Below are 17,253 nucleotides of genomic sequence, written 5' to 3'. Positions count from 1 at the left end.
TTTTGCATAAGAACCATGAAGATAAAAGAAATTATGGCCTGTAGGAAGGTATATAAACAGTCATTTTTTCCTTGTTCCATTTGTGAGTGGAACAGGAAAGGAAATGACTAGTAGTGATACAAGGTATCCTCCACCACACACCATATGCTGGTTTGCGGAGTATGAATGTAAATGTAAATAAAAGACATCTGACAGGATATTATAGGCCTTATCCAGAGAACACTGCAGCAGTAGTAGGTATAGGCCATCAACGTAAAGGTAGAAGGCTACAGTTAAGTAATTTGCCCTGGTATGATTTCCAAGTACAGCAACACAAAAAGAGCATCAGATATTGTTCTGATAAAATAACATTTTATGACAGATACAACATGACTTATTGCTTACAACTTATCAGGAGAGACTAAGTTCTATTAATCACAGACGGACACATGGATCACTGGGGAAAATACCTGAAAGTATTAGGAATTCTTTCAAAGGTACATTGGTTGGTTATTTTACAGAATTATGCTATTTAATGCCAAATGTAAAAAAGCTGCCTACCATAGCGTAAATCGCAAATCTGTGAATCTTTTTTCTTCAATTTTTCACACACTTTTTCAGCTGGCATTGACCACGACACTGGCTTGGACATTTCTCCCAGTATTCCAGTCGCAGACTCCTCGAGGCCACCCAAATAGTAACACTGAAAATATAAGAGAATGCTTATAAACTGTTGTGGAATGTAAATTTTGTTCATTTCAAACATTCAACACAAGCAATTTGCATATTTGTTAGTTTCTGAAATGTGAAATTATTGATTTTTTTTTAGATAACTATCTGTTTGTCCCAGGTGCCTCTTCTGCAATCCCCCCCCCCCCCCCCCCCCCGCCCCACACACACACATACACACACACACAAAAAAACAATAATCTGCTGTTCTGAAATTAAGGAAAATCTTGGGAAGGCAAATTATTTATCAATTAGATGACACAGAAATAGAACAGTAAACACTGCTGTCAAAATATCTCAGGATGCCACATGATTCAGCAAACACTATTACATCAACATGTTGTTGTGTATATAGAGGAGCCAATTCCGCACAAAATTTTCAATGCTTGAAGTATTATATATGTTGTAATGTTTCTTCCTGTACATTTGTTGAATACTTTACAGTCCCTGTTTGCAATCTATAAGCTTAAATTTCAGTCTCTTTCCACATTCTGGAATATATAAGGAAAAGGACAGATTGCTACTTACTGATATCAGCTGCTGGTGTTATCGGTCATGTGTGCACAAGTTGTGCTTCCTTGTGTGTGTGTGTGTGTGTGTGTGTGTGTGTGTGTGTGTGTGTGTGTGTGTGTGTGTGTGTGTGTGTGTGGCGCAATTTGCTGAAGAAGGCTTAGGCTGAAAGCTATAATGTGTAATAGTCTTTACATTGTGCCTGTCTGCAACACAATGAGCTATCTTTAAAGTCGGCAGCAATCTATACTTTTCCTAATATTGTTTGTATTACAACCTGGAGTTTTCACTGTTTGGTATTATTTGTGTAATACTGAAGTACAAATTTGAATGTACCAAATTAGCAATCGTTTGTTAACTTAGTCTTTTTAATGTACAAAGATACTCAAACCTATATTAATGGAAATTCGCTATTTCTAACATAAATTTATTCCTTGGACCAAGGAGGTTTTTCTATGAAAGTTACAGTAATGTTAAAAGCACAATTAAAAACAGGTTAGGAAGGTATGTAGACAGGAAGTTAACGAAAAATATTAAATGCGAATAGTTACAATCTGACAAACAGATCACGTATGTGTAAAACTACAAACATTGAAATGATTCTGTGAACACAAGGTCAGCATGAAGCAGCAAGCAAAGTATTCTGAGCCGAAACAGATTGTATTTTGACTTGCCTTTTGCTCAGGTTTATACAGGCAGCACTCTATCATATCTTGATTCTTCTGAGGTCAATGTGCACTGCACAGACAGCATTAATATTTGTTTTGAGAATTTTCAAGTCATAACATTCACCTAAAGTATATAGTAAATACAGTACTTGCTGTGCGAAAGTATTCTGCACAAATGCAGATAGTAAATAATGTTTGAACTACCTAACATATTGCGTAGAAATCACAGCTGTGAAAGAAATATGCCACACTAACGATATGCTGTCTGTAGGGCATCTTTGAAACAAAAAGCTTACGTTCAAAGCTGCTTCTTTTTGTTACTTGGCACATGCACTTCATCATTCAGTTGTGCCACGACTCAGTGCATACACTTAAGTATTTCTCACAAAACTCCACACGCTATAACTAAAAGTTTTTCAGACAATAAAATACAGGAAGTATAACGTGCTAAGTTTTTGGGACTATAGATAGATCACAGCCTCAACTGGTAAATCCAATGCACAGAACTAATGAACTGCCCCAGTTCAGCTATGTTTGCAGCACATATGATTACTGCTATAGATGATTTAAAAGTGAAGGAACTAGTTTATTCTCAATATTCCCATTCACTAACGAGTTAAACAATCATTTTCTGAGGAAATTCAAGTTACATGAATAGTATTTTCAGAGAACAGATGTGTGTTATAAAAATCATATCTGGTGTTAATCTCAGAGCATCCTGCAAACCTCTTGAAAGGTGTCTGTGTTTTGATAATTACTTTACAGTATATGTATTAAAGCCCTTTGTCATTATTAGTATTTCTATTTTCCAATCACTTGGTACCCTTAATGCTTCAGTGGCTTACAAGAAAACACAGCTGGAATGGGAACAATTTCTTTCATGTAATATCTCTCAAATCTCTGGCAGAATCTCATCAGGTCTATACGACTTTCTAATGTCGAGCAGTTTTAATTGATTTTCTGTCCCATAATCACTTATCGTAATACATGTCATTTTGGTGTTTGCGTGATGACGAAGGATGAACTGTGTTACATTTTCTGTAGTAAAAGAGTTTCAGATGTCTAATTTCATTATTTTGACCTATCCTTTCTGTAACCTGTTTTGGTACCAATATGGCCACAGAGCAACTGACAAGATGATTTCAATCTGCTGACTGAGTATACATAAGACCAAAAGTTCTTAGGATTATGGTTGAGAGAGACTGGCATAATTCTACTTTTGAATTCATTGACATGTCTTGTGTTGCTATCCTTTAGCACTTTGAGGCTTCACTCAGCTTTTCTTTGTAAACAAAGCTTCAAAGCTTTTACTTTGCTTAACTCTGTGATGAGATTCTCTTTGCTTCTGTAGCAATGTCTAACACAGCTAGTAAGCCATAGTGGGTATTTTCCACCCATCAAAACCTTGCTCAGTATTTAATGGTCTAGGGCAGTGGTTGTCAAACTGTAGCCTGCATCACTTGTTCGTGCAGCCCTGGGTCCTCAGCCATATGTTGTCATAACACACAGCTGAGAACCACAGGCAGCCAAACACTTTATTCAGACTGCATGCGGCCCAAAGGCTGCAGCTTGACAACTATTGGTGTATGGCAGTGGTTCTCAACCTGGCAGTAATTACACCAGAGAGTTAAAATGAAATTTTCTGATGGATAAAAAGAAAACGGTTCAATTATGCTTTGGCCATGAAATTAATAACAATAATAATAATAAATAAATAAATAAATAAAAATAATTATTTTGTAAGACTGACGTAACTACGTTATTCATTTCCATACTAGCATTAATGCGCGAGTAGTCCAGCTGGTACACACATACCTTGCTCCTTCCATCTGTGACAGTAAAACAAGACAAAAATAACAAACTTAAATGTATCAAGAAAATTATTTCTCTGAATTGTAAGAAGTTCCCACTATAGACCATAAATTGCCTCATTATTCTCTTTGCAACAATAAATGAACTAATTGACAGGAAAACAGTAAACATGTAATGGCTACTACAATGCTGTAGGGCCCTATTATTATTATTATCATTATCATTATCATTATCATCATCATCATCAATTATTAGCACTGGTAAAAAACAAAGTGTTGGCATCCTGAAGTCTTCCAATTCCTTCTATTTCAGATATAATGAGTTCAGCAATCTAGTGATTTACTAACAATAGGCCTAAATATAGTGCACACAATTTAATTTGGTTGATTTTGAATGGTGGTACAGGGTGTGGGTGAAGCCAGTGTTGCTAGGGAGAGGAGTGGTGCAAAGGAGACATGCTTTGTAACAAGGGTGTATCCTCACTGTTGATAGTTTTCTTTTGTGTGGAGGAACTGTAGGTAACACACATGATGCTTTGTGAAGTGCTTTATCATTCCATAAAAAAAGAAAAAAAAACTGTTGTTTGAAATAAGCAGCACCAATTGTCTATTTGATTCATTAGTTTGAGGTTTGATAAAACAGTTACAAAAACTAAATATGACTGATCTTTTATCATTTAAAAATAAAATTGTTCTAATAAAATTCTTCTTCATTCTAACGTTTGGTTAGGCACTAATGATGATGATGGTGGGGGTGTAAAAAAAAATGAGGGCGGGGGTTACTTGGTAACGTCTAATTTCACTTAGGGGGAATAGTAACAGAAAGGCTGGGAACAACTGGTCAAGGGGGTACTATACAATGCTCCTGAATTTTATCAATTCGTACTTCACATCTTCATCTCCAAAGTCAAATATGATTGTCACCCTTTTAACATTTAAGTTTATGCACTTCTATTCAAACAAACTTTGGGTTTTTTTTTTTTTTTTTTTTGACACCTCTGATGTTAGCACCTTGGGAACAGTTTTCCAAGAACCCAAGAGACTTTTCAAATTAGAAAAATTGTTGTCCTTGCCTCTTTTCTTTGACATATGGGAACAGAAATCTGTTACATAGGTAATGAGATGTTAATTTAATGTTTTCCTTCCCCAAACTATTATTTGATGTGCAGTTCGCCAAGATTCTTGAAGTTATTGTAGGGCACTTTTAATTGGGGGTTTTACCACATTTGTGAGCTGCATTAGATGTGATGCCTCCTGATATTTTACACAGATATGTGAAACAGCTTTTCCCTTCCTGTTGTAGTTTATCTTAAATTAATTTGAAACATTTTAATTGCACGAGTCTTTTCTTCTTCTTTTTCTCTTTTGGGTGTGCATACGAACATCGAAACTGACAAGCTATGGGGAATATTTGATCATACTGTTTAAGAATGTGCATTCTTGATCTTGTGACCTAGTTTACTTTATAGTGAAAAGTCAAGGAATCACATCTGAGATTGTTGCTAAATCATTTAAGGATATGGTTTAGGCCATCTGCTCAACTCTGAAATTAGACAACCTTAAATGGTTTTGGGTGTGATGCAGCAGATAGTGGCACGTCCTTCCACCCCACATGCTCTCTCTACCAAATCAGCAACCATCTAAAGGAACCAGTATCTCCTCAGAACATGGATATAAACATAATCCATGCTGACATGGACTCGATTTGCAATTGGTTGCACTCATTTTGTTCAATAGTTCCTGCAGAGCTGCCTTCACATATCCAACAAGAACTCGCCAACATAGGAAGTTTACACTGGCCTTTTATCCCAACGTGCCTTTTCTTTTATCGAGAAGTTCCAGTATCTGGCTGATGATGGAGCCCCCAATGATCAACATACACACTCTTTAAGCATGTATGGACTTGGTAGGAAAAATGGCCTCTGGCCCCAACAGACAAGGCATCCCATGCTGGCTCAGATGTGATATCAACACTGGGCACAACCTCGTACCTGTTGCTAAGACATGGGGAAAGCCATGGGGCCAGTTCTCACACTCACATTCCACCAAGAAATAAGCACACAGACCACTATCTGCCACTCACTCAAATAAGGACAAACCAATGCTGTAGTCCACTGCACGACAGTGATATAGGATTTATAGATGTCTAGTGGATGAATTATATTATTATCTGCATACTCTCTGATCTGTATATCAAAAATATATAGAGTAAATTTTTTGTAGCAGGTCTGTATAACTTTCAGCAAAGCTGAATGGGATCAGGATACAGGTTTTTTAAAAAAAAGCAGCATTCAATGTTGTTAAGGTATACATCTCATTGAAGTTCACAGGTAATGTTAAGAAAGAAGCTACCGCAGGTTTTGGTAAATATTCTTATTTTACGTACACAAAGTGAACACTTAATTTCTTCTGAACAATGCAGATGATATCATTATACATGAAACTGGGAATCTCTACAGTTAGCTTTACTTTGTATTATACAATGTCAAGAGAAGTCACCAATATGATGCAACTTACTGACCTGTTGCATAAAGACATTATGAACTCACTTGCACCTTCACTAGTTTTATGGCCTGCCTTTAATAAATTCCTGGAAGAATATTTTATACATTGAACACATACTGGAAAACTGACTGTACTGAAATGGCAATAACCTATGACTCACACTGGAGGAAATTTGTTTCACTGAACTGTGACAAATATTGTATATTTCCTGCTGATCATACTGTGCATGTGGAACCAACATGATATTTGCTGACTAAAGTATGCAGTGCTAATATATCATTCACCACCAAGTAAGTTCCTGTTTCTTCAGTGGAGGGGAGTGGGTAACAGAGTGGGGGGGGGGGGAGGAATTCTCCAGTTACATGATAACCCACATGCCTTTGGTGCCAAAGCTTCACTTTATCCAAGATAAAGATGTGTAGTCAATATTTACACCTTTTTATACCTATGTAGTCTTCTGTCATTTCTTGGTTTGTTTATTTATTTATTCATGCAAGGAAAAATCTCACAATGATCTAGCATTTGTCAAGGTAATACAATGCCAATGAATGGGCTAAAATGTAACACACAACATACGTAATATGCTTTAAGGTGGTCGGCTGTGGCCTCGATTAAGGAACCATCCCAGTTTTCGCCTTTGTGATCCTGGAAACCAAGTGGGTCTCTTTTTCCTAGTTTACCACCACAACAACCTAAAGTGATATGAAAAGAATGTTTGCCAGTTTTACATATTTCCATTTCTCCACTGTGTCCCTTGTATAGTACTGTCAGTAAGAGTACTTACTTCAGTAAGTAATAAATTTAGATTTTATGATGGTGAGCTTTATGACACTGCCTAGATTATGAAGTCTCATTGAAAACATTTCCAACATATTAAGACCGCCCAAAATGACCAAAACAGAGTTCCAGATCATAATTCTGAACCAGACCTACTACATAAGCATGATACTATTGCACTTGACCGTTACTGGAAACACGTGAGGTGTTCAGTAAACAAGTACAGTGGTGACTAAGGAAAATGCATCATACTGTCAATGCTTTCATATTACTTGTGCAAATACTATTAATCCTGATTATGTACTGACTCACGATAAGCCAGCCAACATGCCCTGACCCCCAGGTTCAATATGAGTGTGATCCACTAGTATGTCAGTGCTATACCTCTTACTATTAAAGCATAACAACAAGCTTAAATTCATCAAAACACTGTCCTCTTTCCAAAACCCCATAGTTTCTTCTGTGCCTAATAAAATGCTACACCATTACCTGTTGAAGGCACAGCTCAACTTCATGTCCCAAGTCAGAATACAGTTTTAACTAGGATACATGTTCACTGTTGGACACATCCTACTGCAGCATGGTCATTTCTGTCCAGGAAAACATTACAATTTTGAGACCCACCACAGTATGCAACTATCTAAGACACAATGTCAATTTAAGTTATTCAAGAATAGAATGTGTCATTGTTTGATTCTTGATAGAGTGACGACAAATTTCACTATAACAAAGCCTTGCCACTTCATATTCTAAATCATACTTAAAATTATTCAGTGCCAATGCAAGATAGTGCTACAGTTTGCATAGGCCTAACTAGAAAAGCTGTTCCACAGAGGACCACTTACACATTTTAATAGCCACACAAAAATTTGACAAGGAAATACAAGATTGTTTTCCTGAAATCTAGAGGACAGATTACATAGAAGTTCTGTAACAAAAATTGCCCTGTTAGAGAATTAGTGGTAAATTTGGGGATGGAAATAATGTAAGAAGTTACACGTCCTACTAATTTTGAGATATCAGAAATCAATCTGATGTACTTTTTGTATAGTCATTCACCAATACCCAACATTCTGTGACAACACCAGAACTATCCAAACAATTAAGATTCATAATGAACTTAATCAACAGTTTCTTCTAAGTAAGTTCCATATTCACAGCTACTACAGAATGTTTGTCTTTAGAATGCAAAGAATGCAGCTATTTAACTGACAACCTATTTAGGACACTATGAAAAAGTGAAGAAAAAAATTTTAGAACACACATTATTGATCTTTAACTTCCAGCCCATTATGAAATTTGTATATAAAAGTAATGTTACAACTATGAATGCAAAGGGCTACCGGATATCAATGTATTCAACATAAATTTGATAATTCCCAGACAGACATTTACACATGAACAACATACAGCCTCTCAAGAGTTTACAGATATACCATAGGCGAAACTACAATAAATATAACATTCCCTATTATAATGTTCATCTGAGACTGACTGTGGAATAAACAATTATTCTGGTCATGGAATAAACAATTATTCTGGATGACCAGATCATCTTTACTCTGTGACTACTTTATTAAGGATTGGTCACTACAGCTGTAAAGATACTTACAAATCTGTTCTCTTTTCCTTTCGTAGCTTTGCAGAATTTTCTAAATTCATCTTCAATCAATGTCGGTTTAGATCTTACATCATCGCTTAGCTGACCGCTAAATTTTTCCATTACTGTCACACACACTGTGGAAGAAAGTACTATGTTAGCTAGTTGTCATAGAAGTGAGGAAATCATGGAGAAGGTGGGAGGGGAGGCGGCCAGAGCCAGGGAGATGGAGAGGTGGTGGTATCGTCAAATGGTGTGAAGTTGACCAATGGGGTTAAGTTGACTGGAAAAGTTCAAAAACATTTTATGTTAAATAACTACATATTGGCAACAAAAATTATTTTCTTTTAGTTGTTATATTTACTTTTGTAAATTTCTATCTGAATATGAATCGTTTTCAGAAAGTCTGAATTCTGTTTAAAATTTTTTATTCGTGTGACTGACATAAACCAACTCCTGAGTCTGGATCTTTATATTGTCCACTGACCCTACAGAACAACAACAGCTAGATGAATAGCAAAAGTTTATCTATTATACTCACCTACTTTCAGACACACAAATAAAACTTTGCAAATTCTTGGTGGAATCGGGGTGAAGTGACTGTCTCAAGCAGTTCTTCTGTGTGTGTACGAATGTAAATTAGGTGAATTGAAGAAATACAGCTTGGATGATTTAGAATGGTCTCTAACAGAAATTTGAAATGGAAAAATAAGCATTAACAAGCCCAGTCGTATGTAAAATTCCCCACAGGAACCCTGATAAACAGCATTCACAATACTCACGGTAAAATACAAGGTAGTCACCCAATGATTAGTGCTACAGAAGAACATGCTCTACTGATGGGACTTCCTTGTTAATTTCCACTTACTGCTATGCATCTTCAATATACAGAAAAGGTACTCCTTGACAGAAGTTATGACTCTTCAGTACAGCTCCAAGGAAATAGTGAAACACTATGTAGTGAAAATTCTTTTGAAATTACAAGGACAGCTAGACATTATAGTCATCTGTAGAAATGTCCTTTTGTGTAGCCTGTAACTGATGACTGACAGAATCTAGGTTTCAAATTCTATAAAAAATTTGCCAAACCCAATAGTTGGAAGGGAGGGGATTTTTCTTTCGAAGTTGACACATCAGAGTTCAATGTACAGTGAGCAGAATTCTTCGTGTGTTTCTTCGGAACGTCACAAAACAAATTTGTGATCACAGCTTTTTGTCCTCCAACTTACTTTGTATGTTGCTCTTAAATTAGAATTAAATTTTAATTGTTATGCTACATTTCTCTTTCACTTGTTGATAAAGCAATTGAAGTCATCCTAGAGTCAAACAATTCACGATTACGACAACAGATAATCAATCACATTTTCTCCCAGATGGAGTGAAGTAGACAAACATATGTTTTAATTTTCCACTCATAGCAAAATTTTATAAAGGCTAAAAAGTTTATTACTACAGCTCAATACCTATTGTCTGAAAGAAAGACCAATATATTAATTATAACGGTTTGAAAAATATTTAAGTTTAAAGTGCAAACTTTGTCCCGTTCACCCCTTTTCACAATGGACACAGAGTGGATATTACACAAGAAACACATCATAGTGCTAATGATAAGAGTCTTAGTATATTTTCCAATATTATCTTTCCCCAACTGGTTCATATTTATTACTTACCTACAAAACAAATAATGGTTCAACGCTTTCTCAGATAGTGTTGCTTTGGACACTGCAGTGCTTTACTAGGTACGGTCCTATTAGCAGTAGATGTCCTCGTGTTCCAGCCTTCAAATTGACTGACCCAGCCAGTTATGGAGTGATATACAGTTTAACACAGATTCCAAACCATGGAGAAACTTGACATTTTTCACATTAATAAAAAATTATGGTTAAAGTTATAGATTAGACCCCCACTGAAATATTGGGTGTGGCGACAGACTTATCTGTAGTGCAGTCCGAGGTCTAGGTTAGGTTGGAAGGTGATAAGTTTGTTGCGAGTTGGTGAAGCTAACAAATGTGAAAGCAGAAAGTCTGGTTGTGGTAACAAACCGACCAGTAGCAAAGACTTATGTTTAAGTCCTTGCCATATTGAAAAACGGATAGAAGTTATGTACTGAATTCCCTTACATTTTTCAATATGACATGGACATGAACATTAGTCTTCACTACCAGATTTTCTACTCTCACATTTGTTGGCTTCACCAACTCACCACTGAGTTACCACCTTCTAACCTAACCAGACCTTTGGCAGCACTACAGATCAGTCTACCACCACACCCAAGAGGTGTGTGTGTGTGTGTGTGTGTGTGTGTGTGTGTGTGTGTGTGTGTGTGTGTGTGTGTGTGTGTGTGTGTTGGGGGAGCAGGCAGCAAAACATAACTTTAACGCACTCTGCTGCCCACCCTATCACTGAAGTCTCAAATCTCACTACATGCAGCTGCAATGCCGTCAACTAATCACGAAAGTGGAGAATGGGATATCTGGGGATTTTAAACATCCCCATAAGAAACAATGAAGATAAATGAGTGTGCATGCCTAGATGGAAAATGGTATGTTGTTACCCAAGAATGTGACTGTCACATCAGTCTGGAAATACAAGTGTAATATAATGCAACCATTAAGATGGAGATAGACATGCACTATAACTTTATGAAATTTTTACTCTATACAGTATTGGCACATAAAAATGACTCCAATAGAAAACGCCACTGTGCAAGAGCAGCAGAAAAGCCAAATATATTTTCTTTTAAAATTGACAACTTTCTTACAGATACACGAACATCTGCATCTGGAAAACCAGTTTAGCTAATTTCTTTCTTTGAAATACATTTCTGTCCTCCATAAAGATGGACTGTATGTACCGAGTATTCAACAGGAATTGACCGTGTCACTATAAATAACATGTAATGTAGCCTAGTAATTTTTTGTGTAACATGAACTACAAGTACAATTTTGCAATATTTATTGGCTTTTTGTTAGACTAGTTTTGATTTCTGCCCTGTATTATTAACTTCTAAACATCAAGTATGCAACGTATTCAGTAGGCCTAATTACAATAATGATGCTATTTGCCGGGCAGAAAAAGTTAAATTCATATTCTCAAATATATCCATGGTTATTCCATAGACGTATTACAAAAAAGTGTAAACTGTGCTTAGAATTAGGGCAAATTACCGTAAATGTAACGAACACATTGTAATGTAACTATGAATACGGGGAACACGTAACTGGAATTAGCTATCACATTTGTGGTTATGAAATATGAGCGGGGCGGTCTATCAAGCAGTTTTACAATTCCTCTGAAGATATAATAATTTCCTTCTCTCTAAACACCAAATCAATCAAATAAGGCGATAATGTTTGATTGTATCTATATAAACAAAGTGTAAACTTCGTCCCCATCATATACATATTTTAATATTTACTAGAAATTAAAGTTACTAATAAAACAAAGCAAAGTTTGCAGTAATTTACTTCTAGATTTAATTGCAACAAATACACGAGTTGCCCCTGAATAAAATGGTATTTTTCTGCAAAAATATAAAAACGAAAGATATTAAAAAAATATACCTTCGCAATCTGATTTCTTCAGACAGGAACCACACCCAAGAAGGGCCAGCAGAAACAAATAGAAAGCCATTGTCAAATTTCTTTGTGCACCCATTGTTATAGTAATCCAACACCAAAATACCGTATACTTCACGTCACACTCACACTTCTACACTCAAACACCATGCATCACAGACAGCGTGGAATATACAAATGTGCTCAAACGCTATTGGTACACGTTCTTGACAGTGCAGCCAATACTCCACGTAGCTTGTCAAATCCGATGTTCGTGCGCGCTTTAAAAACAAATAAATAAATAAAACAAAGAAATGGTTCGTATCTCGCCCCAGATGAGCAGAATGTAGTACACAAAACATAAACGAGGAATTAGTTATATAGAATGAATTTTTCACTCCATAGTGAAGAGTGCACTATTATGAAACTTCTTCGCAAATTAACCTGTGTGTTGCACTAGCGCTCGAACTTCGAACCTTACGCCGCATTTATATTAAACTTAAAAACATGTTTCTGTTCAAAATATTGTTTTCAAACCAAGGCTGCAACCATGTTCGTTGTTCACGTTACCGTGTACACTGACGACAAACATTTCTAGACATGTATTCGCAATGTTTTTTATGCTGAACTGACGGCAAACATTTCACACTATGTATTTCCATCGAGAGCTACGCTATAAGTGAAGAGGGTGAATGAATAATGTGTGGTACTGCATTACTAATATTCGACGATATAATCAGACGAAAGAAAAAAATAGTCGTTGTTGGTAGACGAAAACACGTTACAGAAGAAGTGGAGGTAGTTACGTGCTATGTGAGACGAGTTTGGAAGACAGTTCTTTCCGGTTTTTGCAACTTGACTAAGATGTCGCCGTCGGATTTTTAAATTCAAATGAATATGCCAGAGCCAGTCGTTTAAAAGAAAGGCACAAACTCAGAAAAAAGTACTGTGAAGCAAAGACTAGCTGTTACTCTTCGGTTTTTGGTAAAAGGTGATTCCTATCAAAGATTTCCACATCTATTCCACATCTCAAAGCCAGCCATATCTGAAATTGTTCCTACAGTTTGAAGAGTTTGGGCTAAAGTTTGAAAAATTATATAAAGGTATTTCAGTTATGAAACATATATAGTGTGTTTCTGTAAGAGCGTGCTAAAATGTAACAGGAAATAGAGGATGCTCCATAGAACAATTTTAGGTAGGGAACGTGGGGTCGGAGAAGCCAGCTTAAGGAGGTATTATGAATAAAATCACATTACTGTGTACTTTTTTATTTATGTTAGTTACAGTTAACTGTAAATATCGTCACTGAAACAATGAACGTACCATTTGTTTAGTATCTTACAAAATGAGCTGAAACTGACGGACATCAACCTCAATGCAAGCATGACATCGACGAACAAGATTCTGACGCACCCTGACAAATGTCCCTGGTCCATTGGGGTCTCAAACATAAGTGACTTTAGATATACCCACAGGAAATAATTAAGGGGATTCAGTTCAGGCGACTTCGCAGGCCATGAAATAGGACCTTCCGTTCCAATACAGGGACCAGGAAATACAGCAATGAGATGGTTGCGGACATTCACACTGAAATGAGGCGGTGCACCGTCATGCTGTATTAACATCCTCTCACGAGCAGCCAAGAGTAAGTTCTCCAACAACTCAGGTAGAACTCTTTGTACAAGTCTCGAGTACAGGTCGCCATTCAGACGGACAAGTAGAAGATATGGCCCAATAAAATTGTCGCCTACAGTGTCAGTCCAGATTCTCACAACAAAACGTACTTGATGGTGTGATTCTACTACAGCGTGAGAGTTTTTCTCATCCCACACATAGCTATCCTGCTGTTCAAATAACATCACGATCAAATGAGGCCTCGTCAGTAAACAGCACGAGTTAGAGGAAATCTGGTCGATCTATTGGAGCAATCACTGACGCAGTGCGATCCTTGGTGCAAAGTCAGTCACAAGCATTGTATGGACTCGTTGTGGATGATATGAATGTAATTGTTGTTCGTGTGGTACTCGCTACATGCTAGTATGTGCAATGCCCATTTCACACGCAATACGACGATACTTGTAGTGGGATCCGCTGCAACACGTTACAGCACCTTCTCTTCAAAATGGGGTGTGCAAGTGGTCCTCTTGTTGCCAGGTCCTTAGTTCCTTCATTCCAATGAGAAATAAACATGCATCGTGATGGATGACGCCTGTTAGGGAATCGTTCCCTGTACAGCCATTCAGCACTGAGAGCATTGCAACGTACTTCCCCATATACAAGGTATATGTCCGTGAGTTCTGCGAAACTGTATCGGTACTGCTCCATCGAATTGTACTGTACCTCTCTGAATAGCACTGAGTAATGAATGGGTCTGTCGTTGGTTCGTATGACATTCTGTCATTGGGTAATGTAAATACGTTACAACAGACCCACACACAGGTAACCTTATGTGATCTGAGCAAAGCCTTTGACTGTGTTGACCACTTACTTTTGCTCTCTAAACTTGAGTACTATGGAATATGTGATAAAAGTTTAAAACTCATCAAATCATACCTCAGTAAAATGAAACAGGTGGTGAATTCAGGAAGTCGTCTGTCAAACACACTCGAGGTTCAACACGGAGTGGGACCACTTCTCTCCCTTGTACACATAAATGACTTACCAGGAAATATAGATGTAAAGACGTATATGTATGCAGATGATACAACTTTTCTATCTGTAAACCATGTATTTGATAACCTCGTAAGTGGTATGAAATTGGCAACAGAAAATGCAACATCATGGTTCAATGCAAATGGTCTACTATTAAACGAGGAAAAGACCCAGAATATGTGGTTCAGTCTATCAAAGACTACAAAAATAGAAAAACAAAAGGCAAAGTTTTTGGGTATCATACTTGACAACAGTCTAACATGGAACTCTCATGTTGATCACATAGGGGTTAGGTTATATATTTGTTGAAGAGACTGATGTGTTGTGTGACATTTGAGTATGTAAGGACAGCGTTCTTTGCCTTTTTTCAATCTGCTTTAAGGTATGGGTTAATACTCTGGGGAAACAGCAGAAAAATAAATGAAATTATGGTGATCCAGAAGAAAGCAATCAGAGTAATGGCTAAGGTAGATAATAGAATACATTGTAAACCATTGTTAATTAAATATAGAATTTTAACGGTTATTAATTTATATATTCTTGACAGCATTAACTACGTACTTGCTGAACTACCTAATTTAAGTGTAACAAATCAAAGGCATGACTACTGTACAAGAATCTGTACTTCTCTGCTGTTACCACAAAACAGATTAGCTAAAACTAACAATAGTCATAAGTATATGGCAATTAAAATATATAACAAATTGTCTAAGAATGCGTCAGTCAAGCCTGATAAATTATTTAAAGAAAATGTACATAACTTCTTGTTAACTAATCCATTCTATTCATTAGAAGAATTTTTAGAAATTCCCAATATCAACTTAAATATGTAAAAATTTATTTTGTAAAATTAATAGGTTAAGTGAACTAACGAGGTCTATTGCATGTAATACATTGTAAACCATTGTTAATTAAATATAGAATTTTAACGGTTATTAATTTATATATTCTTGACAGCATTAACTACGTACTTGCTGAACTACCTAATTTAAGTGTAACAAATCAAAGGCATGACTACTGTACAAGAATCTGTACTTCTCTGCTGTTACCACAAAACAGATTAGCTAAAACTAACAATAGTCATAAGTATATGGCAATTAAAATATATAACAAATTGTCTAAGAATGCGTCAGTCAAGCCTGATAAATTATTTAAAGAAAATGTACATAACTTCTTGTTAACTAATCCATTCTATTCATTAGAAGAATTTTTAGAAATTCCCAATATCAACTTAAATATGTAAAAATTTATTTTGTAAAATTAATAGGTTAAGTGAACTAACGAGGTCTATTGCATGTAATAATGCTGAATGACCAATAAAGAATCTAATTCTGAATCACTTTATGGATAACTAAAGTAAACAAACCCTGAATCATGACTTCCTAGTAATCAGGCTCATCCTCCTTGTTTCCTTGCAGGAAATAAAGAATGTACATGTAAATAAACACCACAGTACATGTAAACTTGTATGCATGTTATTTGTAAAAAAGCTTGAAAACAGTAATATGCTAGACAAAGCGGTAGACAAGTTTACTTCCCTATATCCTTATTCTGGCTTCTCTGACCCAGATTCCCTACCTCAAATTGTTCAGTGGAGCACTCTATGAACTGTTACATTTTTGCATGCGCTTATGGAAACACCCTGTATTTTCTTGACCAAAGATTTATAGTCAGATTAAGATTACAAATCATCATTTGCGAGAAACTCATCTTCTCCCCTTAAAATGTCATTGTCAGTTCCAACAAATGTCACAGAGGAAGCTGCATTTGAAGATCCCCCTGCCATATGAGCTTTCACTGTTGACTGCCCCCTTCTCCAGAAGTTCATTATTTGCTCAAAGAGAATGTCATATATTTACAGAAAGTGTATTCACAGTAGCGAATAGTGGCAACCTCTAACAGCAGAATGGAATGATGATATTGAAAATTTGTGCCAGGCCGGGACACAAACCAGGATTTCCCACTTGTCGTGAGCAATAGTCTTAACCACTCTGACTGTTTGTGCACACACTAAACATCCATGTGCCACACTGTCTACATCCCCTAAGCTAGTTAATTAGTTAGTTTCATGTTCCACTGGTCGTTTTCACGACAAAGGAGAATGCTGTGCAATGAGTAATTTTACATTCACATCACAATTTAATTTTAAATATGGATATATGCTGAAAATTTATAAGTTTTTCCTATTATTAAATATACAGATTTAAGTTAGTAATTTCAACCAACCACCTTTTACCTATTACAATAAAAGAAATTCTTGTACAGAACAGAAGTAGTTGTCAAAGAGAAACTTCATCAGTTTGTTTCCAGTTTTAATTTACTCTCTGTCAGACATTTTATATCATTGGGTAAGCGATCAAAAATTTTGGTTGCCGCATTGTACAACCTTTTTTGTGCTAAACACAGCCTAATTGTGTAATAATGAAAGTTATTTTTGCTTTTGGTACTCTAATTATGTATATCAT

General features: G+C 36.2%; 1 protein-coding gene across 1 annotated transcript in view; it reads right to left on the bottom strand.

Moving 5' to 3' along the window:
• Positions 1-12,348, bottom strand: part of LOC126249013 (mesencephalic astrocyte-derived neurotrophic factor homolog) — a 41,457-nt gene extending 29,109 nt beyond the window's left edge. Inside the window, exons 1-3 of the mRNA XM_049950602.1 lie at positions 12,143-12,348; positions 8,592-8,716; positions 541-682 (exon numbers count right to left, since the gene is read on the bottom strand). Of these exons, the coding sequence (XP_049806559.1) occupies positions 541-682; positions 8,592-8,716; positions 12,143-12,236 (361 nt within the window). The 5' untranslated portion in view covers positions 12,237-12,348. The remainder of the gene's footprint in view (positions 1-540; positions 683-8,591; positions 8,717-12,142) is intronic.
• Between the last annotated feature and the right edge of the window lie 4,905 nt (positions 12,349-17,253).

The sequence above is a fragment of the Schistocerca nitens genome, chromosome 3 (assembly GCF_023898315.1).
Source record: "Schistocerca nitens isolate TAMUIC-IGC-003100 chromosome 3, iqSchNite1.1, whole genome shotgun sequence".
Classification (NCBI taxonomy): domain Eukaryota; kingdom Metazoa; phylum Arthropoda; class Insecta; order Orthoptera; family Acrididae; genus Schistocerca; species Schistocerca nitens.
This window is presented reverse-complemented; position numbering and strand designations above follow the sequence as displayed.